This window comes from Leiobunum rupestre, chromosome 11, assembly GCF_980474605.1.
Source record: "Leiobunum rupestre chromosome 11, qqLeiRupe1.1.hap1, whole genome shotgun sequence".
NCBI classification, from domain to species: domain Eukaryota; kingdom Metazoa; phylum Arthropoda; class Arachnida; order Opiliones; family Sclerosomatidae; genus Leiobunum; species Leiobunum rupestre.
In genome coordinates this window covers 24,062,768-24,089,499 of record NC_143394.1, presented here as the reverse complement: position 1 = coordinate 24,089,499, position 26,732 = coordinate 24,062,768, and the positions used below count along the sequence as shown (strand labels likewise).

The following is a 26,732-nucleotide window of genomic DNA, read 5'->3' as shown; positions in this document are numbered from 1 at the left end:
CATTTTTCCACTGATGCAAGAGCCCTTCTCACTAAATCGCTAGTAGTGTTGGGGAATTTTCCCGTAAAGATGATGGCGATATCGTCGGCATAGCCTCACCAAAAGCTCATCCACAACCAGGCACCACAGCAGAGGTGATAGAACACCACCTTGCGGGCAACCACGGCTGGTGGAGATCATAAGGGATTCACCGAGCAGGGAGGATACCACCACACGATTCGTCAGCATAGCTTTGAGCCAGAGACACAGAGTGTCATTAATGCCAAAGCGCTTAGCAGCCTTCATGATGACTGCGCTGGACACCTTATCAAAGGCGCCCTCAATATCAAGGAACACAGCTAATGCTATTTCCTTAAAGTTAATAGCCCTTTCAATGCAATTGGTTATGCCATGAAGGGCAGTCTCAGTAGATTTGCCTTTTTGGTAGGCATACTGAGCCGTCGAGAGAGGTGTATGAGAAATAACCTCTCCCCTAATATAGTTGTCTACCAATTTCTCCAAAATCTTTAGAAAAAAAGAAGTCAAACTGATTGGTCTAAAAGCCTTAGCCTCGAGATAGTTAGATTTCCCTGGCTTCGGAATAAAGATCACCCTAGAAAGCTTCCAGGTGCTAGGAATATATCCAAGGGCAATACAAGCCCTATAGATTCTACTCAGCATTGGGCAGACAACGTCAATGCCCTCCTGCAACAGAATGGGAAGTATCCCATCCGGCCCCGGAGACTTATAGGGCTTAAAAGACTTTATAGCCCAAATAAGTCTCGAGTGCGTGACAATTTTATTCGCCACCGCCCAGTCCTCCCTTTTGGTACGTGCAATCCTAAAAGGAAGGGGGTCAGAATCAGTACTGTTTGTAATTCTGGAGTGGGGAAAGTGTACATCTAACATATGAGTTAGAGTCTCCTTACCCGACGAAGAATGACTGCCATCTTTCAACTTGATAGTGTCAAGATGTTTAGTCTTATCGTTGGCCATAATTTTCATTAACTTTGCCGTACTAGGAATATCAGAGATATTCTCACAGAAATTCCTCTACGAGTCCCTCTTGGCCTCGCGGATGGCCTTATGGTACGCAGTGAGGGTTTGCTTGTAGGCAACCCAGTCACCTGACCTCTTACCTTTGTTAAAGAGCCTCCTAGACTCTTTGCGAAGCCTGCCAATCTCAAGGTTCCACCATGGAACTAGCCTTGGCTGGTTGGCAGACTTTACCGGACAGTTACGGTGGTAGGAGTCGATAATGGCATGTTGCATGCGATCAACAGCCAAATCAAAATCCAGCACCGATGACAGCCTAGGCTTATCATCCTTCAGATGAAGATTTAGATCATCCCTAAAACCAGGCCAATTAGTTCGCCTGGGATTACGAAGTTCGGTACAAACCTGAACCACTTTCATCCTGACTGTATAGCAAATGTGTCTGTGATCCGACAGTGATGGTTCATTAGACACATGCCAGTCATTAATAAGAGCTGCGACATTTTCTGTGCACAGCGTGAGATCAATGACCTCACTTCTGTTACGAGTAACAAAAGTTGGTTCATTGTTCCTATTAAGAATATGGAGTTTCGTACTAACCACATATTCCATTAGTTTATCACCACGATCGTTGCAGTTACTGCTGCCCCAGATAACATGGTGAGCGTTTGCATAACAACCTATAATGAGTTTCTTTCCCGACCGCTCACAGTGGTTGACCAGATTGGTCACCTCCTGTGATGGTGGGGGCAGAGCATCATCGTAGGGAAAGTAAGCAGAAGCCAGCGTGAGTTCATCATTCCCATCAGCAGAAGGGGAAATGATTTTAACCACAGCAGTGTCCCTAGAGTGATAGATTGAGAGCGGAAGGGCATGAATGTCCTTGCGTACCAAAATACAAGCTCTAGGAGAAACGGAATTATGGTCATAATAGATATTACCTGCACTATTAAGACCAAGGATTTTACCCCTGGAAATCCAAGGCTCCTGAATAAGAGCAACATCAATTTGCTCCTTAGCAAGCCTTCGACAAAGTACAGCGGAGGCTGCCTTGCAGTGATGAAGATTTTTTTAATGCTCATGGCGACGGGCCTAGATTGGAGGTTGACCAGTGACACCGCCCCCTCCAGTGGGGGGTGTGGAAACCACACCAATCCCGCTGGTTAGGTTAGTACCACCAGTCTCCCCCACCACTGCTCCATCTGGCTGAGCCACCATGCCTTGGACCTCTTCACCGTCCGAGACACTGAGGTTCTTGATGTCCTCTGTCAGCGTATCCCCTTCCGAGTAATCGCTGAGCAGAGGCTCTAGGTCCTCTAGTCCTGAAATTACCGAGTCGTTAGACTTGGAATCATTAATAGGTGTAGGATTATCCACACCCTCTACAGCACTTACGACTGAGGTTTGATTTGGTTGACTGAGTATCTTAAAGATACCCCTATCCAAACCTGTCCGAGCGGAAAATCCTGCCGCTTTGATGGCGTTGACCGACTCACCATCCATTAGAAAAATCCAACGGATTTCAGCCGGTTCGTCTGATTTGCCCAGCACCTTCCAGCGGCTGGTGTTCAGCGCACCGTTGAAGGCTGCCTGTTCCTCTTGCGAGTACGAGCATTGGAAGCACTTACCTTGCTTCCCTCCGTCGGGGTACTGTCTTTGGTAGACTCCGGCTTCTGATGCTGGGTACTGCCAGAGGCAGACCCTAGCACCATGGGCTCGGTATCCTCCACGACAGACCCACGACCTGAACTTGTGGAAGGGAGGGTAGTATCCTGAAATACACCCTTCCCCTGGCTAGAGCAGGGTGCTGTCAAAGACAGACCCTTGCCCGATTGTTTTTTGTTTTGTTTTTTGTTATTGGAATTCATAAAAGATCCCACGAGAAAAGAGGAAAGTAGAAGGTCACCGCCCTTAATCCTCTGTCCGGGCGGAAGGCTAAAATACAACGGGGTGTCGCCTGGTTCCCCGAGGGGATCGTTCATGATACCGTAATTTCGCTTCCCCGGTACCACTCAGCCCTCAGCACGATACCACCCACCTTAGCTTAAGGAAGAAGCAGAGCCTTAGTTGGCCAGCATGAAGGGTTGCCCCTCCACCTGTTACTCCCTTCCACCACGAAGAGGTACAAGGTTGCAGTTTATGGAAGGGGTACAGATCCTAACTTTGTTAATAGTATAACGGACTAATAGCTCGGGAATAAGATAAGTTTGACACATATACCAAAAGCATATTTCAATAATTCATATTAATTAACTGTTAAAAAGTTTAAAATAATTATGGTGTAGAATAACAAGTGTATAAAATATTAACCAACTAATAGCCTAGTATAAAAATTTGTATTAAATAGTAACAAAAAATAGATATCGAATATTAATCTTATATTAAATAATTGTACATATGCGGGAAAAAAGAGAGACCGAAACTAACAACAAAAAAAACGGGGGAGAATGTAAGGGCCGTAAGGTGGCGCCAGGCGTAGGAGCTGGCATATCGCCAGCTGATAAGAGCTCTTCTCCATATATAAACCCCAGACAGAGTAAGAGGAAGGAGAAGGGGGTCTAGACCGGCGGTTGATGTGGTTTGTTAGTTTGGGGCTCTCAATCCCAAGGGGTATTGAATGCAATAAAACATTGTTGATACCATAAATCGTTCGTCATAAATTAGAGCGTTACACAGTATTGCTGGATTATGCAATAATCACTCCTGAAAATAAATCATGCGTTATTGACAAATTCAAAGTGGCAAGAGAGAAGTCAAAGACAAGGTGTGAATTGAAAGTAAAAGCCGAGGAAATCATAAAAAGCCTGGAGGGTTTTTATTTCGACGGCTGAAAAGACAAGACATTATTTCAAGTAAAGGAGGGGTCTAAATATTACAGAAGGACACTTACCGAAGAGCATGTATCTCTTGTCGAAGAGCCCGGAGGCCAGTATATAGGCCATGTCTGGCTCCGCGGCTGACATCGTTAGCTCCATCTTGGACTACCCGAAACAGAAAAACATAAGAACAGACAATCTGAAAGCTATTGGTTGCGATGGTATAGCCACTAACACGGGTCATAAAGGTGGGGTTATTCACTTACTGGAGCTGAAATTGAACCGACCACTACAATGGAACATCTGCATGCTTCATTTCATCAAATTACTTCTCAGACATCTCATGCAACAAATTGATGGCAGAACAAGTGGTCCAACATCATATTCAGGTCACATAGGAAAGCAGTTAGCAAATTGTAAGGACCTGCCAGTCAAAAAATTTAAACCCATTAATGTGTTCTTATCTGTTCTGGACTCCAGAAAACTCTGTAAAGACCAACAATATCTTTACGACATATGACCCATCATGCCAGGTGGGTCACAACTGCCAACAGAATCCTGACAACCATCTGCTAACTTAAAAGGAATTGTCACTTTGATCTTAAATGTGTATGCGATTAAAACGAGACATTCTTGCAAAGATGGAAGCAGACATCTCTGGGAATGCATCAGCAAAACACGGTTCTTACCAAAGAAGTATCAAGCAATTTTTGATCCTGTCATTGCGAACAATGCTTTTTACGCTCACCCCGAAAACATCTTGATTGCAATGTTGGGAGATCAGCAGCGAGATGTTCGGGTTTTGGCGGTGTCTCGCATCTTAAAAGCAAGAAGTGAAGCTCTTGATACACCTGCTCATGCGCATCCTCGCAAATTTATTGTGCCCTCTATTAATATCTAAGCGAAAACTTTTCAAGATATGATTGACTGGAAAAGGGAAACTATCTATGAGCCACCATTCCTACGTGGCTTTTCCGACGAGCAAATTCGCTCCTTTATCGACGATCCTTCCCAGGTATCATTGTATGACGCTTTTCCGTGTCATACTCAGGCCGTGGAGCGAACAGTTAAGGAGGTCACAAAAGCTACATTAAGCGTCTGTGGAACTGAAAATCGTGATGGCTTAATTCGAAATGCTTTAAGATCAAGGGAAGTGATGCCATTGTTTAACACCAAAAAACCAGTTTTGAAACATTGACATTGATAGCGACACTTCTTAAACAAACACTTGTTTCTTCAAACGATTTGTCTAGTAGCCTACAACTTTACAAGTATCATTTTTGGTACTTACTTATACAATTTTCATTGTCTGTAGGCATTAAACCCATCATTGGTTGGTTGGTTGGGATGGGTTAGGGCGGAACTCGAAGTGCAGCCACCTTCTCATGGTGAGTTCTGAGTCTGTTTCTTCTTTATTCTTATGGGAACCGGGCGAAGAGCTGCACTCTTCAGTACTGACACGTGTCACATTTTTGTGAAAAACACCGAAATTTTTAAGACTGTTTGAGGGGTTTAATCTAGTTTTTAGTTACTATTGATTGCCCAAGTACCAAAATCTACACGCGGAAATTCCATCCAAACTTTCTTATACAAAATCTCAATTTTAGTAAAATTTGAGACCTTCAGGCTCGTTCGGGGATAGCTAATTTTATCCGATCAAGCCCAGCTTTTTTGTACGAGTTACTGCCATGGTCCCACAAATTTTCTGCATAGTGCCTCATTCAAATTTTAGATACACCCTAATGATTAGACCCTCCGAAAAATATTAAGACCATCAAAATCAGTTTGCTCCGGGTTGTTAAAGGGAATATAACTTGCAAAGCAATCTTTATGGAAGACCCCTTCAATTTTTCCTGCACAGTGGCGCCAAACATTTCTAAAGCCAAAGGCAAGAGAAGCCAGAGCTGTAAACGTTGGTGTTCCCTTAACAACTTACACTTGGTCCCCTTACCAAAAAATAAGTTGGTTTTTAGTTGGTATTCACATTTAAGTTGATATTAAGTTGGTTTTAAGTGGTGAGCATATTTCAGTAAACTAGTTAAGTTGGTGGGAAAATGCCTTTTTCTTTAAGTTGGTATTTAGTTGGTTTTTAGTGGTCAGAAAATTAAATATTATTTTTTAAGTTGGCTTTAAGTGGTCTTTATTAAGTAACATTTTAAGTAAGTTTTAAGTTGGCTTTAAGTGGTCTTTATTAAGTAACATTTTAAGTAAGTTTTTAGTTGGTGTTAAGTTGTTTTTAAGTAGGTTTTTAGTTGGTATTTGTCTCAAATACAAACTTAAAACCAAGTTAAATAGTTCTTAGACCACTTATTTTTTGGTAAGGGATATCCTAATTAAAATAATACTAAATGAATTAGTATTTATTAGTTATTACACATGCGCAGTACTAATTAATATTTTTCAGTCACTAAATACTCTCAGGTATTACCCATCTCCTAAATATTTCTGTTTCCATCCACTAATTAACATTTAAATCTGCATTATAACAGTTGTAATCATAATTGGTACGTGTCAATTTTTTCTTACAGGCATTAGCAAGGATGATATAAAAGACAATTTAAATAAGTATGGAAATTAAAAAACCAAAGTAAAAAACTTATATTTATTATGTAATTTTTGTCTCATTGTAAAATTGAAACATACAATACCATGGTGTTCTAACAATTTTAAAAACTAAAAAATGTACCGGTAAATTAAAGTTTAAGTAACCCATAAGGTTTGATGTTTTATTAAATCGATTTTCAATCATTTAAAACTGTGTACAGTGCAGAAACAATTTTGATACACTCTTTCAGACCTCTCTAAAAGTAACACTCTGCTCCTATTAATTGAAATTTGGCTTATATAGTTTGAATATATTATAATACAGAACTGACAAAGTCCTTCAAATTGTTTTGTTAATTTTCACTAACTATAACTAGTTAGAAGCAAATATTTATAGTTATTATTATTACATATTACTATTACTGCGGAGCTTTGGTCAAGCAGAGTACTACTTTTTTAACTTGTAAACTTTCATAAGTTCCAATTCAGCTAGATAATATGAAATTGGGTCTGATTTTGTAGTTACACATCACATTTCATTTTATTTTATTAAAATTATACATATTTTAATTTGTAATGAGCCTGGGTTGAGGCTGTTGAAGAGACCATTTTTTTTTAAATATCTTTTCATTTCAGCACTGTTCTTTAGCACATTTTACATAATAAACTAATATTTTTTTCGAGGCAAATATTTTTTGGAATATTTAGCATATACACCAGTTTCTATAAAAGTTTATAAGTATAACAGTATTTGCACAATTTTTGTGTTTTGGCCGTTTTATATATACTGTTAAACATGTAGGTTTGACTGTTAAATATTATAGCCAAAATGTAGCAGAGTGTACTATCTTAAAACATTTTCAATGTCATCCACGCATTTCTCCATAATGGCACAAATGAAAAAGGGTGTGAATACGCTATGCAGTAGTAAGCACTTTTTTTTTAAATACCACGTTTCCTTTCAATAATAATAAACGGTTCTTGAACTTTAGGACCCCCACTGACCCCTCCAAATTCTCCTTCATAAAAATTTTGCACTCTAAACCAGCTTTATTTAGGCAATTTTTGTGTATTGTAGTAAAAAATTTTTGAAATAAAAATTTTTCTTTGTTAATAAAAAGAAACTACTATGTATAATATATATATATTCCCATCTGTACCCTGATTAAACCACCAAATACAAATCAAGATAAAAAACAGGGTGTATTTTTTGGAGGTATTTAAGTAAGGGTGCACTTTGCTGAATCTGTGGGCAGTAAACAAATTATTTTCCTATAAAAATCAATTTTGTGTAATGTAATATCCATTATAGAAAAATATTAAGATTCTGTTTGATAGTATATTATTTTATCAATATCCTAAACAATGGTAATATCTTCAAAAGACTTTTTATGCCACTGTGTTAATTTCAAAATTAATAAGCGGAACAAATGTATGTGACAACTTAAACAGCTAGGCTATAACTTTTGATGATGTAACTTTTTTCCTAATTATATTTCTTCTGAAAACACCAACAATCAGCAGAATATTAAGAGGCCCGCCTCAATTTAGATGTGAAAATATCAGCTAATAGCAGATATAATAGTAGAAATGTACTATTTTTGTTTATCCTTGCTATCATGAAATTATTCGGTATTAATTAGAAATAATTATGTTATAATTTTTATTGTTAATATGTAGATAATTGTTTCACAAATTTTAAAATTAATAAAGAAATATCTAGATTCTTGAATTAACGCCACTGCTGTTGAGGGTATCCATAATAGGCAGGAGCTTGAGGATATTGCATATAAGGATTAAAAGCTTGCCCTAGAAAAATACTTACAATTAATATTAAGAACTGTGTAATAAATTAGTTGGTAAATATTAAGAACTGTGTAATAAATTAGTTGATAAATATTAAGAACTGTGTAATAAATTAGTAGGTAAATATTAAGAACTGTGTAATAAATTAGTAGGTAAATATTAAGAACTACGTATTGTTATGTGAAAACCTTTCTTAACGGGGTACTGAAATCGAAAAATAACCTACTTTCAACCAATTTAGCATCTAAAATACATCAAAATAATTTAAATTAAATTTAAAAAAAATTAAAACTTAAATGAATTCAGTTATAACATTCAGACAACAAAATTGTGTATATTCCCAGGTTGTACGAGCATCCAATGAAAGAATTCTCTCCGATTTTGTTGATTAACCAGTTGCAAGTGAGATAGTCTGAACCTCCACAATTCGCAAATTTTTTGACAATTGTTTAGGTTGTATCATTCCTTCGTAAGAAATAATCACGTTTTCAATGGAATTTCTACGACTCTAGTTTTCACAGCAATCAGTTCTATCCATTGGATCTGATCTAAAAACCAACTGGGACACATCTATTAGTTCTAATGATGGTTCTGCTAGCTCATCACTTTGATCCATTGGAGTGGTTACAGTTCCAGAAAAAAATGAAGGGTTACGTATTTCGACTCCTTTGAAAACAATAGGATAAAAAATGCTAAAAGTATTTTTTAGTGTTCCGATTAAAACTATCTGGTGTAAAGCAGACGGAGCAATCTCTAAATTTTAAAAAGATATGGTTGACCCTTTGCAATTACCGAATGTATTATCACAAAGTGTTATGGCACATACTTACACTGCCTGTCATTTCCTATAAAGGTACATAAACGTTAAAGAAAAACCAATTAAACGCCAAATCCCATATGAAAACATAGTAAGCCTGGGTCTTATTAGAAAACATGGTGAAAATGAGTGCTTACCTTTTAGAATTGGGTTTTTAAATAAATGATGGATATAGAACGAATTATTATGAAAATTCGTTATGTAGAAATTGCGTCTGAAACGTGAATATAATTATTTTGTGAGTATTCCTTACAAAGGAATGATACAACCAAAACATTTGTCAAAAAATTTGGAAGCGTGGAGGTTCAGAGTATGAGTAGGCGATCTCACTTTGCAATTGGTTAATCAAGAAAATCTTAGATAACCTTTTAATTGAATGCTAGACAACCCGGGAATACACGAAATTTTGCTGTTTGAACGTTTATAATTGAATTTAAATCCTTTTTGGGTTTATTTTTAGATCCTAAATTGATTAAAAGTAGATTATTTTCCAATTTCAGTATCCCTTTAAGCATATTTTTAATAAAATAATTTATTCAATACTTCTGAGCAATCACTTATCTCAGCCTCAATGTGGAATTAAACAAAAATATTTTGACCCATATGCTTAGATGGAAAGTTTTTGGTTCGTTAAATTAGTATATCTTGATTAAAATACTAATAAGCCAGCACCTGTACCTATACACTTAATTATTATATCCAAAATTAGGCAGAAACCGCAAAACCCAATTAGAATTTTATCAAATCATTATTATAATCCAGCGGGATTCAAATTTAGTTACTCAAAAAGCAATAACAAAACAGTGAATCCAGCAGGAATCAAAGTATTGAATTGTTAACCTGACAGCTAGAATCCAAAATTCTGTAGGTGGCATAGCTAGAAATTGAACCCATGTCTCTCACATGACCAACAAGCCTGCAGTAAAGCTATAAGAATATTAGCTAATAATCCTAAGAATATTGTTGTTATTATTATTACTATAAGACTAATTAAATAATGTAAAATCAAAAATAAATTTCCTACCAAATTTTAAAACGCAAAACAAGCAAATTAATTTAAAGCTTGCACATCAAAAAGCCTATATTAAAAGGTGGGTTAATATGTTGACCCATTTATATTGAGAAGAAATTCCTGTCTTGTGTAGTTTAGCGTTTTTGGTTTTAAATCATCTGCGTCATATGTAACATAATTACTCATAAGTATGCCTCTGTATAATATTTACATTGAAAAAAATTCAATGAGACCTTGTTTCATGCGGAACATACATTGAGCGGACCCAAAAATACTTATAATCCTTGTGCTATTGAAAAGGTTACCATGGAAATGAAATCATGTGATCGCGAGGCACGAGCTAAACTTGACATGGGCAAAGCCAGAAACGCGCGAGGGATTCTCACTAACTTCCGTTTCCCATCAGTAAAGTTGATGACGCGTATTTCATCACGGAATTGTAAGTGACGTAATTTACGTCATATCCCGTGAACAAGGTTTCATTAATGAAAATGCTTTTATGGCATACTTATGAGTGATTATGTTACATATGTCTGCGTGTAAAGAAATAGTAGTTTCTTATTGGTCTTTCATAGAAATTAAAATTTTACTGGGTGGGTCGGTATTTATTTTAATGGCTGATATTAAACTATCTGTATCCAACGGAAATCCATGTAAGTAAATAATTTTTAAGAAATGTGAATAAAATATTTTTCCCAATTTTGAATCAAATGGATTTGGATTGATTTTCCTTTAATCTGATTGGTATTATTTTCATATGCTACATTTTTTAATTAAACTGGATTTAGAAGGGTAAGATTTAAAATATTTGGGCTTAAAATGTGTTACATTTAATCCAATTACCATGTATGAAATTCAAATTTATTAAATTAGATTCAAACTGAATGCGTCTTTATTCCAGTTGGATTAAAATTATTACGTCGGATTGACTCTTTTGTAAGGGCGTTCTGAACGAATTACTGTAGCCATCATACGCTTACAAAGTTTGTGTAAAGGATTTTGATTATCATAATTTTTAAATATTGCAAATTTTAGGTTCAACTATTTAGATCAAAGGAAAACTAGCACTGAACAATCCCTGATATGCTTATTTTAATTATGACATTTTAAATCCTTTTAAAATTGATTTCAACAACCATACCATGGAAAATAAATTCAATATGTTTTGACGCAATTTCTAACATTTAGATCTACAAGCTGTTGAAAAATGTTAAAGGTTTCTAATGTGATAAGTCTTGAAGCACACAGATTCATTTTGTTTACTTTCTTATTGTAGGTTTTTTACACAATTTCTCATCTTACCAGCCTGTGGATACGGTTGTGGTTGTTGTTGCCCTTGTGGAAATGGTTGTTGTTGCACATATGGCTGTTGTGGTGGAGCTTGGGGCTGAGGCTGCCCGTAAGGGTTGTATCCAGAAGGCATGGGCACCGCAGGGTAGTGTGGATAAGGCTGGTATTGTCCAGGATACGGAAGTTGACCTGCTTGAGGCATAGGTGCACTTTGAGATCCCGCATATACTGGATAATTAGGTGGGGCATTGGGATAGCTTTGTGCAGACTGAGCCATTGGTGCTGGAGGAGGTGGTCTTGCTGGTGCATTTTTAGGGGCTGTAAAATATATTGGTTCAATCATTAAAAATGAAAGTCCAGGCATTATAGAAAAACCTTGAAAAAATTAGCTAGGGTTGAAAATATTTAATTAACGTAATTTTGACCCAACCAAATGTAATCTCTAAAACCTCCCTATACAATTTTACCCATCGGAGAAGGAGGCATCAGTCAAGGTACACTCATACTTTATGCTTCACTTCAATTACAAAGGACTCCATATTGGCATAACTTTTTTTTATTAATGCTTACAACTAATGTAAATTCATGCTATTCCATGATACAGGTAAAGTATGCTTAAGAACTGCAGCTTTGAATCCAATTCTTAAGTTAAAATGTTGTCTAAAACTGCCAATTTGTATGCTGACAGAAAACGTCATAATTTGAAGGTCATTAGCCAGACATACACATCAATTTTTTCTTGTAAGTAATGTATGCCTCAATCTGATAAAAAAGTCATGTATATACGATGATCATTTTGTAAAATATAGGATGAAACAAAAAACTAGTCATTTTGTTGGTCATTTCCTAAGTGAGTTGCTCTCGCTCGCTAAGAGTAGTATCAGGGTGGTTACGGGCATACTTTTAGGCCACAGCCAGCTTAACAGACACCTGCAACTGATTGGCATCAGTGTGAGTCCTATGCAGAGGAGGAAACTTCCTATCATGTCCTTTGTGTCTGTGATTCTTATGCAGCTCAATTGGTTTGAGCATCTAGGTATGCACAGGCTGCAAACGAGCGATCTTTCCAATATCTTAGTGAAGCAAATCTTGCGTTTCGTATCAGAGACTGGACTTTTCCATGACTAAAAGGCTGGGGCTGCACAATGGACCTCTGATAAAAGTGCTAGGTAGGGCTTCACCCAATCCCTACTGACAGTAATAATAATAAGTTGGTAGCACGCTATGTTTTTCAGGAAGGTCAAAACTTTAAATTTTAAAATTTGGGAACAAGGGACAATAAATAAAAAGCAGAAGCCATTGCTTTTTTTATGTTTGGAAGTGTAAAATATTATAATAAATGTATACAAACCAGGGGCAGAGGCTGGTTCATGATGGGGAGGTGGAGTCGGTGTTGGTTTACTTGGTTGGTTCACAATGCTTTGTTGAAGTTCTCTGTTTAGTTCCTCCTTTTCAGTTTTTCGAGCAAAACAAAAGTCACTGATTTTACTCTGATGGCTCAGCAATAGCTCTGTTAGATCGCTATAGAACTGAAGGATGAAAATATAAAATAGTTGGGATTATAAAATTGAGAATTACCAATTACAAAATTTAAAAGGTGATGGTAATTAAATATGCTTTGCAATAAAGCCTCCTAATAGTTAATGGTTGAATCTTTTATGTTGACACACAACGTAACAACTACAACTGTAGATGAAATAACAGTTTCAGGACAGCATGCATGGGAAATATGTACTATTTCCGTTGGTAAAAATTCTAATTGTGACAAACAGTTTCAAACACTGCCAATATCCAAAAATGTTATAATTGAAAGGTATAGTATTTTTCAGAAATGGTTAAGAATTTGAAAGTACCTAATAAAAATATGTACAATGGGTTTTATTATACCTTCGTTCCTTCTCTTAAATTTGCTATCAACTCCATAAAGGCATCGTGAGCTGCAGCCAGATCTCTCAGAACAATTTCTCGATCAGCAGCACCTGATGACGAACTTTTTTCTCTACAAAATTCAGAGTTTAATACCTAAAAAAAAAAACAACGATAAGAATAATAATAATTTCAATCAAAATATTTTGAAATTGAACATAATTTTCCCACAATTCCCATATTTCAGAACAGATGCATAAAGGTATAGTAACTGTGAAACCGCTGTGATTAAACCTGGATTACAGAACTACATAGTTGAAAATTACTAACTTGAATCTCTCCAAGCAGTTTTTCTTGTAATGCAATACTTTCCCTAACTCTCTTCTGAACTGGACCATAACTTTCTCCGAGAAGCTCAACAGATAGAGCTCCTTCATTTATAGCTCCATCAGCGGATAATGCAGACAAAAACTGATTTCCTATTTAAAAATATTAGTGGTTTCCACTATGAAGAATCGCAAATCAAAAACATTTAAAGGAGCTTTTGTCTAAAGCCAACGGCCAACCCCTTAAGTGCTTTTCCATATAAAAACTAAAATGATAACAAAGAGCAGTACAAAAAAATTGATCACCCGCAACCATGTCTATAATTCTTTGAAAAATATAATTTGTTGTAGAGCCACTTTTTTTTGGTAAATTTTAGTCTAACATGCCAAAAACCAAATATAATTATATAGTAGAAAACGAATTATAATGTAGACTAGCACTGACTCACTTTAAGGTTGTTCATTTTATAATATTATTATTTGCTAAAATAAGTTTATCATCTTATGTATTTTTTCAATGCCAGATGAAACAGCCAGAACCAAAGAATATTTATCATTAATAATAGCCTATAAAACTGGGAATAACATTAAAAAATCAAAATAATTGGTCTAATAAAAAACTTCAAAGTCAAACAGCTCTTTCCGGAGTATAGGTCAAATTTCACAACTTGTCAGATGAAATTTCACAATTAAAAATTAAAAAATTGAATTTTTGAGGGTTTTTTATAGTATATAGAATGCCCACTCACTGAAAGTAAGCATCAAAATATGAACTCCAGATATATCTATCATTAGTTTATTATTGGTTAAAAAAAGTTAACTTACTTATATCAGTTGTTGCACTTTTGAGTTCTGATTCTATTGCTTCACGGTCGTTTTTTATTTGTTCTACTTCAGCAACATGTCGTTTTAGTTTATCAACACATGCAGAAGCAACAACAGGATTTCCTCGTGGAATTGCAGCTTCTAGCTCTTCCTGTTAAGTAAATTATATACTAAATAAAATTTTCAGGTTTTAGAGATGATAAAATTATCAGGGTTTAGAGATGAAAAACAAAAATTGTACTTTTATATTTTTTTAAACCGAAGAATAGACTAGCTATAATTAACAATTTTAATTTCGAAACTGATAAATTAATATTATTACCATTAAGAATCGTGACACTGTTCACTTAGTTCAATTTATAAACAATAGACTGTAGCTAAAAACTTTTACTCTGAAAATAACTCTCTACCCATATAATAGTGTTGCCTGATCATGATGATAGTTAAGTTTCCATCAAATGGCAAAAAATAAAAAAACCTATAGCTTTTTTTATGATTTTAAGATTTACACTATTATCACCAGGCAGCAGCATTTCTATCATTTAACTTCATTGCCTCCCCCACTTATTTTTTGCAAATCACTTTTGAATGAGAAACAGATACTTAGATATTAATATCAAATAACACCACCATTATTGGTTATGCAATGCACCAATTCAGTACTAATTGCAACAGCAATAAAATATTAAATCTAATTATTAGATAGATTAAACCGGTGCCAGTTAATGTACATGGGGAAAAGGGTTCTTTAGTACAAGCTTAATTTGTCTATTATCAAATATGGCAATGTACAAAAAATACCAATGGTTTGCTGAGGAGAATAATTTTGTCTCTATGGTGATTGAACTTTTGTTTTACAATTTGATCAGCATTAACAGCATTGTTAATTTTCTTTCTGTACTCGGCATTGGTTGCTTTTAAAGGAGCATTTAACCTGTCAGAAGGTGTTCTTCTCCATCTCTCTTTAAACTGTTCACGAAGATTTCTATCAGATTCTTCTTCGTCATTTAAGATTCTGTCAGCCTGCAAAAACAATATAAATTTAAACAGAGCAGTATGGTGAACAAGATGGATTTAGGTAGTTTCTGGCATTTTAAATTAACAATTCTGGCCATTGTATTCCCTATTCTGCACCAATGTTTCAACTTTCACAAGACAAGGCCCACCAATAAAAATGCCTTGCAAAGTGCAAACTGTTATATTACAACAAGTTTTGGGGTACTATAATTTAATTTTTTAGGTTACTTAAATAAATTTAATTCCCAGAATTTACATAAGAGTCAAAACCAAAACCAACTTTTTGAAAACCTCATATTAGGTCCAGATCACATTTGTCAATCAGAAACAAAGAATCAATTTGTTGCATCGTTAAAATGTACCCCCCTCTTGTAAACCCTGCTTGGGTCTTTATAATAACTTGGACAGCGGTTTACTGCTTCAAAAGCTTTTCAAATAAATAAATAAACGAATTTCTGTGAATAAATATAATATAATATTACTTCATCTAATATTTCTTTATTTCTTGTTAATAGTGATGGCAGTTCATGGATCAATGAAGTAACAGCATCTACTCCTCCTTGTTGTAAAACAGCTACAGCTTTTTCTTTTAGAGAAAGTGGTAGAGAGTCACCAGTTGTGTCTTCTAATGCAGCTGGTAGGTTCAGTGATGCCAACACCCTTTGAATTTCATTAAAATAAAGGTTACAAGTTTAAGTATGTAAACTAAGAATAAATGAAAAAATTTATTTTCACTGACTGACCACTGTCCCTCAATATTAAGTTTTTGATAATAACTATTATTTCCCATTGACCATAATTTTTTGTAACCACTTTTATTAAGTAAGTTTTGAAAAAAAAGTAGTACTAACACTCTAGCTCCAAATATTTAAATCTGAAATCTCAGCAACTTTTTGTGGAGTGTGTGAAAGAAAATGCAACCAGTTTTGCCAATTCTTGCCAAAAACTATTCTTATCAAAAAAGCTGGCTAAAAATGTTGGCCGGTTTAGGTGAATATTTTTAAAATTGATGCTTACCCATTTAAAACTTGGGTTGCATCTCTGAGTTTTGCAATTTCTGCGCTGACTAACTCAGATTTTCTAAGTTCATAAGCCTGTACTGCTTGTTGTACAGCAATTGGAAGTAAAGCTCCAAACAGATCTAAAAATGCAATACTTTACAAATAGCATTCATAAAATAAAGATAGAAAATAACATAATTTATCTAATTTGACACAATAATCTAAGCTAGTCAGAATTTCCCAAAACAAGTGCATTAAAGAATATCGAGTCTGTTATCAGGTTTCTTTAATTATATTAAATTACACATAAGTATAGGGTTCTACAAAACAAAATATCTTTTATCATCACCTGACTTCTGGGTCTTATAAAAGGTGTAAATTTTTCCATATTACCTACCTATGGTTACACCAAAACAACAACTACAAATAGTTATTTTAGGATAAAAATTAGGGAAACACCAACACTGACTGATTAAATAGTTTCAACACAAAGAAAAAATTCACTCACCTTGCATATGATCAGGGTTTGAAAACAAAAAAACCCAGTGTGTTTTTTTAGACCCACCCACCTATAAAAACCCACTTAAAATCCACCTCAGAAAAAACCCATGCACTTTCAAATATCATATTTTAAATGAAAAATCAATGTGCAATGACCCTTTTAATATATATCTTAGACTGAATTGTAATGTGATAGAAACTTTACAAAGTTAACTGGCTTAATTGTTAACTTGAAACTTATAACTTGGTACTTCTACCAGTCCTTTGGTTCAGCTTTGCAGTATCTGTATACTTTTATAAGCTTTTCTGCTTTTTCTGATCCAAGTCGGTTTCTTAGTATTGACCAAACTTGGCCGAACAATGAAAATATTCTTTATTTAGCAGGGCTAGACATAAAGCATTTCTAATTTCTTTTAATTTAAAGTTTTTCGCCATATTGTCTAATACATAAATGGAAATAGTATACTTAAGTAAAAAACCCAAATAGTTGGGATTTTTTGGAAAAAAACGCATTTTTTAACCCTGCATTTGATATATTAAATTATTATTATTTCATACCTTGAAAATTATTGCTCATCTTGTCAGGGAGTGGCAACAGTTTTGCAAGTACTGCTTTACCAATTGGAGTAACATTTTTGATATCAGGTATCCTTGCATGGTAAATGAAGTCATTGTCTTTCTTGGCTTCATCCAAATTTCTTTTAATTTTAACCATATAATCCTAAAAGTAATTTTTCATTACTATATTTCAAATGATAAACCACAAAAATTCATCTAACAGGTAGTTATATTTTCAGGTCCAAATTGACTATCAAAAATTGCAAGATAATTTGCTCTTTATTAACCATCTATATGCAATTATACTAGACCAAGTTCATGAAGATAATTATAAGTTTTCTAAAACTTAAGTGACCAAAGAAATCATACTTTCTTAAATACATTATATACTGTATGTATGTTTTTCTGAGTACATTTCATTCCTCTTTGCTTGATAGTGGTCAGTGAACAGCAAGGTGCACGGACTGGAGCAATGACGGGCACAGTGCAGCTAAGCTAACAGCAAAAAATAGCTATAAATTACAACTTTTAAAAAGTGTAAAAAAAATTAGAATAGTGCCAGTTTCGCCTCTTAAATGAATGCAAAAAATAGAGGAGCGCAGATTTTTCATCTCAAAGGAGTGTGAATTTCAGCACTCAAATGTAGTGTGAAAAAAATGAACATTGATTTGGACTCTTGAATAAGTGAAAAAAGAGTGCTCACTACCGATTTTAAATGAGCAAATTAAGATATTTAACTCGAAAATGCAAAAGCATAAGTGGGGTGGCAGAGTGGCTAGCACTTTCGCCTTGCAGTAAGAGGAGCCCGGTTTAATCCCAACTTGTGGCACTGGGTGAAAACGTCCAAATATTCCTTCGGTGTTGAGTTTGCAAGTTCACTCTCCAGTTGTTAAGTGGTTTTCCCTCGAGTTCTTCGGTTTCCCCTCAAATCAAATCATATTGTTTTATTTAAAATTAAGATTTTTTTACATTGTTAGATCTAATTGAACTGGCAAAATGATTTTAGACACTAGTTCCATATAAAACTCAATTTATTAAGTAAGGAAAGCTATTAATTTCTTATGACCTAAAAAACACACGCATGAACAGCTCACAAACGAGAGTGAAACGAAAACTATATTTTTAGCAGACAATGGATGAAGGGAATTTTTACACAGGACTAGAAAAGTATCCCTTACCAAAAAATAAGTTGGTTTTTAGTTGGTATTCACATTTAAGTTGATATTAAGTTGGTTTTAAGTGGTCAGCATATTTCAGTAAACTAGTTAAGTTGGTAATAAGTTGGTTTTAAGTTGGTGGGAAAATGCCTCTTTCTTTAAGTTGGTATTTAGTAGTCAGAAAATTACATATTATTTTTTAAGTTGGCTTTAAGTGGTCTTTATTAAGTAACATTTTAAGTAAGTTTTAAGTTGGCTTTAAGTGGTCTTTATTAAGTAACATTTTAAGTAAGTTTTTAGTTGGTTTTAAGTTGTTTTTAAGTAGGTTTTTAGTTGGTATTTGTCTCAAATACAAACTAAAAACCAACTTAAATAGTTCTTAGACCACTTATTTTTTGGTAAGGGATTTTTCCTATGCAAAGTATTAAACTCTTTCTAACAACCCCTTTCCATAAAAACTTGTATAGGTTAACGGTAATAGCTGTTGGGTTGTGTGGCATTTAGAGCTTTCCACCACCCTCCTACGCATTGTAACCGGGCCACCTGTATGGCATTGAAAGTGGCTAGATGACTTGGGCCTACAGTGGTGCCTTGGGTATTAGCCTAGCTGATTATTATTATTATAATTATTAATATTATTATAACTACTACTACTACTACTAAAAGAGATTAAAGTCTAGCAAAAATATACAAATTTGACAAAACTTTCGATTTTACAACATCAAAATGATATAATTTAGTACATGAGAAAAGTATCGCTCTAAGAGATAAACATGGACATGTACGTCTCTTTCTTAATGTGGAAGATGGAAATTAAAATGGTAATTCTTTCGTTAAGTTAACACTTTACCAACTATTTTTAAATAAAATATAATAAAATGGTCAATAATATACGAGATAATCCCAATAATCATAACTAAAACGTCATGCTTAAATAATTTTAAAATCATTAACTAACCCATTTTTAAAATCATCATTTCAATTTTAAATAATGATTAAACAATTTTTATATCAACTAATCATAATTGAGAACCCACTTAACCAGTGTACTGAAGTGATTATCTAAATAACTGATTACTAACAAGGAGAGTAGCCGAGGTGTTTATTGCCGATTTTGTTCAAAGTCTGGCGTAATGTAGACCTATATGAGATATGAAATTTCCCAAAAGGAGACGTTGCACTACCCATTCGATTTGCCATGGCAACCGAAAATGTTTTTGATCACTTAAATCAAAAAATTTCCATTTAAAAAAGCATGGGATTTTCTCGGTTTCACAGGGTCCCAGCTAAGAAATTTTTTTAAAAATTTTAAAATCACGAAATGGGTAATTTGTACCACATTTAGATAAATTTCATTATTTTTGGGTAAATTGGAACAATTTTGGGGTAAAATTGTAACAATTTTTGGGTAAAATCCTTGGTAAAAATCAGGAAAAATGTTATTATTATTGTTTTAAGTGATCAAAGACATTTTCGGTTGCTATGGAAAATCGAATGGGTAGTGCAACATCTCCTTCTGGGAAATTTCATATCTCATATAGGTCTACATCACGACCGACTTTGACCAAAATCGGCAATAAACGCCTCGGGTACTCTCCTTGTAAGTTAACATTAGCAAACAGTACCGCCTTAAGGAATACGTATGAAGATCATGTTAGTTTTAGTTGTAACGACCAGTGAGGACACTGAATAACATGATTTCGTTCAGTAACGTTCAACAAAGTAAATGTGACATAAATGTTTAAAATATCTGTTGTGGAATCTACAACTGCGACGTCATGTGACCATTGATCAACGAAATAATCTGTTCCTTCAGCCGATGAGTTCGTTGACTTAACGATTTTTACGTGATGTCAAAACCAGATACGCTAAAAATTGCACAGTAAACAGTCTCAATGTTGATGTGAGTTTGTGGGTGGAGAAAGAATGTCAATAAAGATTATCATAACTGGTTTTAATCAAAAATATAAAAGGAATAATATTATTATACAAAATCACAAGAGATTACACCTGCGCCCACGCCATTCTGAGTTAGAAGTGGGGGAGAGAGATCAACTGTTAACTAACTGATTAATGATGTCATCATTATTACATCATCATAGACGCCGCCTTGTGGTAAGTATTTAAAACAGGGGTAGTCAACAAGGTGCGCCGTATGGCAAAGTCTTTTAGAAATTAGGTTATATATTTCACAGTTGAGCTGGTTGAGGGTCACTGAACGCAGCCCTGTTTACAGCTTAGACAAATGGAAACTAACTTTTTTGCTTTAACATAGTTACCACAATATTTTCAGATTCAAATTCTGACTATTCCTTGACCATTTTAAGGCCAAAATTAGATGATTTTTAACTTTATATTGTATTTATATCAGAAATTAATGAATTTAAATCGATTTATATTTCAAAACAAATATTGCAACGTTAAAAATTGAGCAAAACTTTCAAGGAACTAATTAATCACAGAATTGAGATCTAGAGTAAAATTACTTTCAAAAAGTGCCAAGATAAAATTTAATTCCCTGACTTTTTACAAATTTTTAAAATTTCCCCATCTTTTAGGTGCATTTTAGGATTCCCTGACTTTTCCCCATTTTCCCTGACGTGCGGAAACCCTTTTTAGACAAAATTATTTATATTGGTCCTTGGGTAACCAGTTTTATCCAAAAAGCAATTACATATTATTCGGTAAAAAATGATGTTGTAGATTTTAGAAGCAGGATTAAAAATTCATGCCCAATTAATGTTACTGTTAAAATCCTCAGACAGCCTAAAAAGGCACAAAATTTCTTAAGATGGCCAAATGCTGTACTCAATTATCGATTTTTAATAAGTTGTTATAGTTGTATCGTCACTTCTGTCTCATTGAGAGAAACAGATATCTAAATACTGAGAAGCAACTAGTTGTATTATAGCTAGTAAAGTAATTACTTTGTTTATTGGGAGGTAAAACCTGTTAAACGAAATTTAAATATTTAATTATTTATAAAATTGATGTTGCTGGTTTTACTTGGAACTGTTTTGTACTCTAAAATGGCGGATTTTATGGAATAGAATAGAATAAACAAAAAATAAGCATACCTTGAATGAAAAATTATAGCCAGCCCTTTGCTCAGAAGTTTGAATGGCATCAAGAGCTTCTTGAAGCCTGCAAAGTTCCTCCCCGACATCTTTGGCATTTTTGCAAACTAGAGACTGATGGTACTGAGAGATAGCATGAAAAGCTGCTTCCTTACTAGAAACTGTTGCTAGCCAATCCTTAACAACAACAATCATTAACATTAGTGTGGCAATGTTTTTGTACATTATAAAATAAACAATAGCATGTAGAACTAGGATACAGCTACTTTTACATTAGGTATTTTACATTGGCTTATAAAACCATTAAAGTAACAATAAGTTGATCAACTTAGGGTTACTTAATGACAGTGTTCCAAAAAAGCCAAATTTTGGATTTTTGTCAAGGCCAGTAGCAAATACTGACAAATAGTGGCTAATTGAAAAATTGTGGAAAGTAGTTGTTAATAGGGAAAATATAGGCCTTTTAAAAAGAGAATAAGTTGGAAATCTAATTAAAAGTTGTCAATAATAAACTTTTTAACTTATTTATTAATTTTCACTTATTTATTTATTTGTTACAAATGAAAATTAATGAAATATAAAATTATGTATTAACTATTGTAAACTACCCAGTAACACAGGCAACTTGCATGTTTAAGCCTTTTGGGGTGAAGTGAACTACAGTGGCCTCATTGAATTTTATATTCATTTTGGTTGCGCCTGATAGACCTTGTCACATAGATGCAGAGGGTATTTTTTATTTTGGCCGCAAGTGATTATTTAATTTGTTAATATAATTTAAAAAATTTCACATTTTTGGGCATTTTCACGTGTTTTGTTGTCCTTATATCCGTCGCGTGTTCGCTGACACCACAGTTTCGGTGTCCTAATAATTCCCACGTGTTATTCCCGATATTCCCGTACTTTATAAAATCAATTACAGTTTTTGTTCATTTTCTAGGTTTTGTATTTTTGGGCCACAAAGTGATATTCCCGTACTTTATAAAATCAATTACAGGTTTTCTTCATTTTCTAGGTGTTTTGTATTTTTGGGCCACAAACACTTATTTCAGGTTGATATTAAAAGTATATACTTGATGCGTTAGGCTTGGTACTGTCCTCTAGGTCGCGTTATAGATGGCCCATCGCTTTTTTTAGTATGGGGTTGGGGAGGCGCCGCGCCGTCAGGCGCCAATACGCGGTATCTCAAAGTGCGTCAGGCGCCAATACGGGGAGTTACTATTTAAGTTGATACGATTTCACTAATAACGATGCCACTAGGTACGATTACAGAAGGGCCACCGTCAATGCTCGGAATGGGGCTGTGGCGCGTCTGAAAAGTTGTGTCGACGGATACACGACGAAACTATTTATAAAAAACGTTACTAATCCCCTAAAATGACAATTTTTTTCAAATTAAGTTAATGAAAAAATTATCATTTGCGGCCCAAAAAAATAACTACATAATCTACGTGTCAAGCTCTACATTCTCCGCAAAAAAAAGAGTAATCCCCTAAAATTACTACTTTTTTAAAATTAAGTTAACTAAAAAAACTAATCATTTGGGGCCCAAAAAAATAGTTTCGTAATCTACGCGTCAAGTGCTACATTCTCCGCCAAAAAAATACAAAAAAAATGTAATTCCCTAAAATCACTACTTTTTTAAAATTAAGTTAATTAAAAAAATTATCATTTGCGGCCCTAAAAAAAATAGTTTCGTAATCTACGCGTCAAGTGCTACATTCTCCGCCCCAAAAAAAGCAAAATTACATGAGGCCGCTGTAGTTCAATTTTGCCTAGCTCTACTATTGACATTTAGCGGCCGATGTCCAAGTACAATCCCGCCTACTCACCCTCCCCCCTAAAATTACAGGTGTCAACCTACCAGGTTCATTGTATTTGTATTTGTTGAGCTAAATGGGGAAATCGGGCAATCTGGATAAAGTTTTTCGCCTTGAAGGCCTATCGGCCGAAGTACCGCATATTTTTCCCCATTAAAGCTTAGTTTTCTCCCCCACTTCTTGGTCTCTTTACTTGTTCGCGTTTTTACTCTGGAACCAAGCCAGTTCTAGTCTCTTCTTGGAATATATAAATATTTTATACAATGAAAAAGTATACTAGAGTTGCAAATTACAAAGTATCTTCCAAAAATGATGCAATTGTAATACGTCCACTTACATAAACAGAGTACCAACTGAATAATTAATAAATTGATCGATGCTGACAGAATGCCATATTGCCAAAAATATTAAAAAAATTATATCTTTCAAACTTGTATGCAAATTTCATGACAAGCATGTTCTGAAAAGTACAAAAGCGTTTTTCATTTAATGAGAGATTGCCCCTCCATCATTTCATATGTTCCATTTGGGAGCTTTCTTCTTCTATCCATTTTACAAATCTGTTGATTTCAACAGGTTGTTTGATCAAGATCGCTCTTAGAGCAAGATATAAGGGTTCCAACCTATTTCTAATTTACTCTTGATCTTGAGATCAATGACATTAGCATTATATTTCCAGTCAAATAGAAAACTATATAGAACATTTACATTTGATCAAAGGCTTACCTTTTCCCATAACTGTCTTGCATTTTCTCGTTGCATCTGTTTAAAGGCATCAGCGTATAGTTCTTCACACTGAGAAGAAACTCTAGCAATAATTGCATCTTTCATCCTATCTGAATATTGAAAAAAGATTTTATGAAATAAGAAATAACCCTAATTCAGCCCAAAAGCTACCCAAGTTCTTTTTTAAACCAATTTATTTATCCATGTAGTAGAGAGTAGTCCATAATGAATTGGGAGCAAACATAAAGACGCAAATCTCAGACAAAACATCTAAATAGCCACAAATTCCAATGATAGACCAGTTTCATCCTATTTGGGACTCATCAGTACCGAACGGGAAATCTGGTTGTCAACTATTACACCAAAAAGAAAAACTAAGCCGAACATAAAAAATTTCCGCATTTCATAGCTAATAACAGAAAACCAAATAGGGTTATGGTATTGAATAATAAAATATACTAAATGTTAAGTTAATAAGAACCACCTTGGGACTGCATGCAATGCAGGCCATAGGTGTTTCTTATTAACTTATCTATGTAGTAGTTTGTCATAAATTTTAGAAATGCTGGATCTCCAAAATTATGTTGCGAATGAAAATTCCCCACCATGTTAGGGTCTCTAGAATACAAGGTTTCTATCAATTTTGATTTCCCTATAGGTGGTATTCACTAGAAGATGGCGGCCATTGCATTAAGGTAGATAGTGTTGGATCGCTAAGTTAATTCATGAATAAAGGCAACCGGTATAAAAACATAGTTTATTATACATAGAAAAGCAACAGAACTATACATCTGACTATCGGTTGGCAGCCACAGGTAAAAACAATGACCAGAAGAATTATGTTTTACTCGCGTCGTCTGCTATAGTATCAGTTCAGTTCAGCATGACTATTTCAGTTCAGGTTTGTTATCCCAAAGATTAGTATGTATTAATATTACAACACTCCCCCCCTTTGGGATCAATGACAATCACTAATCTTAACAAATGTAAACAACAACTGATCATTAAATATTAACAATTCAAATTCAATAAAGTTATATTATTTAGAAAACTATGTTTCACCAATGCTTTAGTTAGTATATCAGCCACATTTTTCTTCGAACCGACAAATTCTAATTTAAATAAACCTTTCTCAATATTCTCTTTAATAAAGTGGCGGCGCATGTCGATATGTTTGGAGCGTTGATTCTCAGCGCCATTTTGGGCGAAAAATATGGTTGATTGATTATCACAGAATATCTTAGATTATCGGCAGAAACCACAAAAGTTCCTTAGTGGCTTCGGAAACCGCATAGACTTCCGCCTCCATAGATGATAATGATACCGACTTTTGTTTAATCAAGCGGCAAGCCACCAGACACGCACCGTAGAAAACAGCGTATCCACTCTGTGACTTTCTTGTGTCCCTGTCGGAACCCGAATCACTATCACTATATATAGTGAAATTGGGATCCGGCTGTTTGCGATAAATTAATCCGTGTGTCTTTGTTGTTAAGACATATTTTGCAAGATGACAGAGACGCCTCCAGTGGGCCAACCCAGGATTGCTTGAAAACTGTGAGAGTGCAATGACTGCAAATAGGACATCTGGTCTAGTCTTCTGCGCTAAGAATAGAAGAGATCCTACTAATGATCGATATGGGTACTCTGTCATCTCCTGTTGATCTTCTGCAGTACTTGGACAATCGACTCTGGATAATGGAATGGACGGGTTTAGAGGTAGATGGACTGGTACTCCGTCTGGTATATTGAACTTTGTGCGGATTGTCTCAATATACGACTCTTGGTGTAACTTAATACTGCCATCTGATCGTACATCAAATTCGACACCCAATAGCTTACGGATTGCAACCAGCTGTTTAATCCCATATTTTGTTGATAGTGCGATAGACGTCTTCCAATATCTTATTATTCCGCGCAAGGACAACTAAATCATCAACGTACACCAGAACAATCAATTTATAAGGCATATAATAAATACAGTTTGTGCCGGCCAGTTTATGAAACCCCAATTCACCGAACGTTTTATCTAGTTCGAGGTACCAAAGACGTCCGCTTTGTGGGAGTCCGTATAAAGCCTTCCTTAATTTCAAACATTTTTCGATGTCTTGGACCCGAAATCCAGGAATCAGTTTCATATACACATCTCGGTCTAATGTGCCATAGAGGTAGGCATTCTTGACATCCCAATGTTGATGTACCCATCCAAGCGTAATAACGAATAAAGCAATAAAAAAACGTACTAGGCTGAAACTCACAACAGGAGAAAAGGTTTCATCATAATATTCACCTTCTACTTGTGTACATCCCTGGGCCACAAGTCGAGCTTTATAACGTATAACATTGCCTTCACTATCCTTCTTGAGGGCATATACCCAGCGACAGCCGACGATCTTAGTACATTCTGGTTTATGGACAACTTCAGTGACCTCACGTTCGGTCAACACATCAACTGCATCTTTCATGGCTAAATACCAATTATGTCGCTGCAGGGAAGTAACTGCTTCCTGGTACGTAGTAGGTATCGTAACATCTGTGTAATAAGCTGTGTATTCTTCATTATCCCATACATCATCATCGGGTGTTGCCATCAATGAG

The 26,732-nt window shown here is 34.9% G+C and overlaps 1 protein-coding gene across 1 annotated transcript in view; it reads right to left on the bottom strand.

The window, feature by feature from the left end:
- Positions 1-6,379: 6,379 nt before the first annotated feature.
- The window catches only part of ALiX (programmed cell death 6-interacting protein-like protein AliX), a 42,348-nt gene continuing 21,995 nt past the window's right edge, over positions 6,380-26,732 (bottom strand). Inside the window, exons 6-17 of the mRNA XM_090164238.1 lie at positions 24,135-24,244; positions 21,589-21,765; positions 17,355-17,517; positions 16,312-16,435; positions 15,777-15,954; positions 15,079-15,300; positions 14,278-14,428; positions 13,457-13,605; positions 13,148-13,282; positions 12,612-12,789; positions 11,273-11,578; positions 6,380-8,144 (exon numbers count right to left, since the gene is read on the bottom strand). Of these exons, the coding sequence (XP_090020364.1) occupies positions 8,068-8,144; positions 11,273-11,578; positions 12,612-12,789; positions 13,148-13,282; positions 13,457-13,605; positions 14,278-14,428; positions 15,079-15,300; positions 15,777-15,954; positions 16,312-16,435; positions 17,355-17,517; positions 21,589-21,765; positions 24,135-24,244 (1,970 nt within the window). The 3' untranslated portion in view covers positions 6,380-8,067. The remainder of the gene's footprint in view (positions 8,145-11,272; positions 11,579-12,611; positions 12,790-13,147; positions 13,283-13,456; positions 13,606-14,277; positions 14,429-15,078; positions 15,301-15,776; positions 15,955-16,311; positions 16,436-17,354; positions 17,518-21,588; positions 21,766-24,134; positions 24,245-26,732) is intronic.